Genomic DNA, 2,428 nt, shown 5'->3' on the forward strand with positions numbered 1-2,428 from the left:
AACAACCCCGAGATTGCCATATCCCTTGCTGCTTTTTTGATCCCCGACATTTTTCTCCATTATCTCTGGCGTCAAGGGCGTCAAGGAAAATGAAGCCAAGCGTTCTAATTCGCGCGAAATCACGAATATCTCTCCCACCCAGAAACCAAGATAACTGAAAAGTGGGGAGAGAATTCCAAAGTGATCTTCTCAACAATAGAAAGGGGGCGAAAAATAAAAGAAAAAATAAAGACTCGAACAAGAAACCAGCCTCGATCCTACTGGATTTTTTCCGATCCAGCCACGATGCCTCTAGGTGACCATAACTCGACCTTTGGGAAAAAGAAAAAACACATGGGTGCTCCCATCTCAAAACCGTGTGGCCAGCACACGGATCATTCCTTCGCAATTCCAGGCATTCCTCGGCGCGTCTCCTTTCTAACCGTGCCCCTCGGGATTCTCCACCTCACAATCTCCTCCCAAAACTTAAGGAAAGTAAGGGGAAGATAAGGACCACAAGGACAAAGAGAAAGAAATCTCTTTATTGGCCGAGACCGCGCCGATTGAGCGCATTGAGCATGTCGCTATCGGTACTGGATCGACCATGAGAATCACCCGGGTTGAGCATATCGCGCACATTCAATCCTCCAGAACGAGCCGAGCCGCCGGGAGTCGAGGTTGGTGGAGGAGTGGGACCACCTTGTGGCGGCTGCAGGGGCGGATATGGCGAGCTGTGGGGCGAAGAAGAATGGCGCGTATCATAGGCGTAAGCAGATTGCGGCGAGGTGCGACGATCGTGAGGTGGCGGGTAGTATGGGCTGGATGTTTGGTATCCCGGAGTGGAACTGGACACAGGGGCCAGATTGGTAGGATCGGGATAATCGTAATGCGCGTTAGCGCCTGGAACCGAGTTCGGTTGAGGTTGTCTCTGTACCAAAAATCCTCCAATTAGATTTTCTGCGAATCTCTTCGAAGCGAGCAAAGCGCATTGGGGAGAATGGCGGCCTTACCGGATCCGTCGTGCTCGACGCAAGGGATGACCCAGGGTACGGGTGTTGAGAGTACATCCCTTGAGGCGGCGGCAAGGTAGTTTCGGGACCTTGCGGTTGCTGTTGTGGTGGAAGCGGTTGTCCATGGGCTCCGTAAAGGGTCACGCCGGCACCACCGCGGGCCCCACCTTGGTTGCGCAGATGAGGGTAGGCGGCATGAGCGGGAACAAAGGCTTGCGCCTGGGAAGAGACCGGGGTGAACATGCACTCCTGATTAAATCGCACACAGTTGGTACACCGCCCATCGGAGGAGCTTTCAAACCCAGAGCAACGAATCTAAAAAGTGGGGGTATGATGTTAGTATTGCGAGGGGTTTCTCGAAGTTGTATAGTGATAAGTGGGTTGAAGTTGTGTAGTTGGTAGTGGTGGTATATTTCTTTGTGCTGTTCCCGAGGCATCTCTGGTGAAGTATAGGACTCCATATTATCACGTACCTTTCGTCGGCGACAGTAACGACAGGCAATGGCAGTTCGCTGGCGTGGAGCTGCTGCTTGATAGACCACCGGCGCGGCTTGCGCATACACATCGGGACGAGGCGGGTAAGCACCTGGAGGAGGCGGCAAACGATGATAAGGATCTTGCCCTTGGACCTGATGAATAGCTGCCATGTTGGGTGGAGGAGGCGGCGGGTATTGAGAATTGGGAGGAGGATAGTAGGCGCGGTCGTGCTCTTGAGGAGGAGGATAAGAGGCCGGCGGATACTTGAAATAGATAGGTCAGCTTTGTGGAGGTTCCTTTTTTTTTCTTTCTTTCTTTAGATTCATTTTTGGTAAGATCAGCCGGGAGGGAAGTTCAGCTCCTGTTTCAGCTGCGCCTCTTCTTTTTTCCCATTCTCGCGATCTTTGATCTTTTTTTTTTTTTGGTCTCCAGTTCATACATACCGGATAGGCAGCGTGATCGTCAGACTGACCGTTCCACTGAGGTGGATACTGTCCCTGTCGATTAGGGTCGTAGTCGGAGGGATTGGACATTTGTGTGATTTTGAGGGAGGAAGAGAAGGAGGATGAGATGAGTCAAGGGTACAGGGATGTGACGTCGAGTTATGAAAGGGGGAGGAGTCGAATCACGGCGCCAGCATAGCGCGGTCACGCAGGGGAAAAAGGGAAGCCGATGCACCCAGGGAAAGGAATCGAAGAAATAAAATAAAATAAAATCAGAAAGAGAAAAAAAAAAGAATTATTTAATTTTAATTTTCTTTTTGGATAATTTTTTTTCTTTTTCTGAATAAAATAAAATAATAAATTCCAAGGGGGGCGAAAAGAGTAAAAAAAAAGGGCATTAAAAAAAAGGGAACAAAAAAGGCCAAAAAAGAAGAACAAAAGCGTTATGACGTGGGATGATTATATAGAACCAGTCACATCTATAGAGCCAAAAGAACCACTTTAAATATGATTTTTTAA

General features: G+C 49.2%; 1 protein-coding gene across 1 annotated transcript; it reads right to left on the reverse strand.

Annotated features, from left to right (window-relative positions):
• Positions 1-520: 520 nt before the first annotated feature.
• On the reverse strand, positions 521-1,999 carry N7483_006111 (Zn(II)2Cys6 transcription factor domain-containing protein; the record flags this gene model as incomplete). The annotated part of the gene is made up of 4 exons (XM_057089548.1): positions 521-907; positions 990-1,304; positions 1,463-1,729; positions 1,910-1,999. The coding sequence occupies 4 exons, from the start codon at positions 1,997-1,999 to the stop codon at positions 521-523; spliced, it is 1,059 nt and encodes a 352-aa protein (XP_056949377.1).
• Positions 2,000-2,428: the final 429 nt, after the last annotated feature.

This window comes from Penicillium malachiteum (assembly GCF_028827825.1).
Source record: "Penicillium malachiteum strain IBT 17515 chromosome Unknown utg000002l:1.0-8849297.0:1.0-8852440.0, whole genome shotgun sequence".
Classification (NCBI taxonomy): Eukaryota; Fungi; Ascomycota; class Eurotiomycetes; order Eurotiales; family Aspergillaceae; genus Penicillium; species Penicillium malachiteum.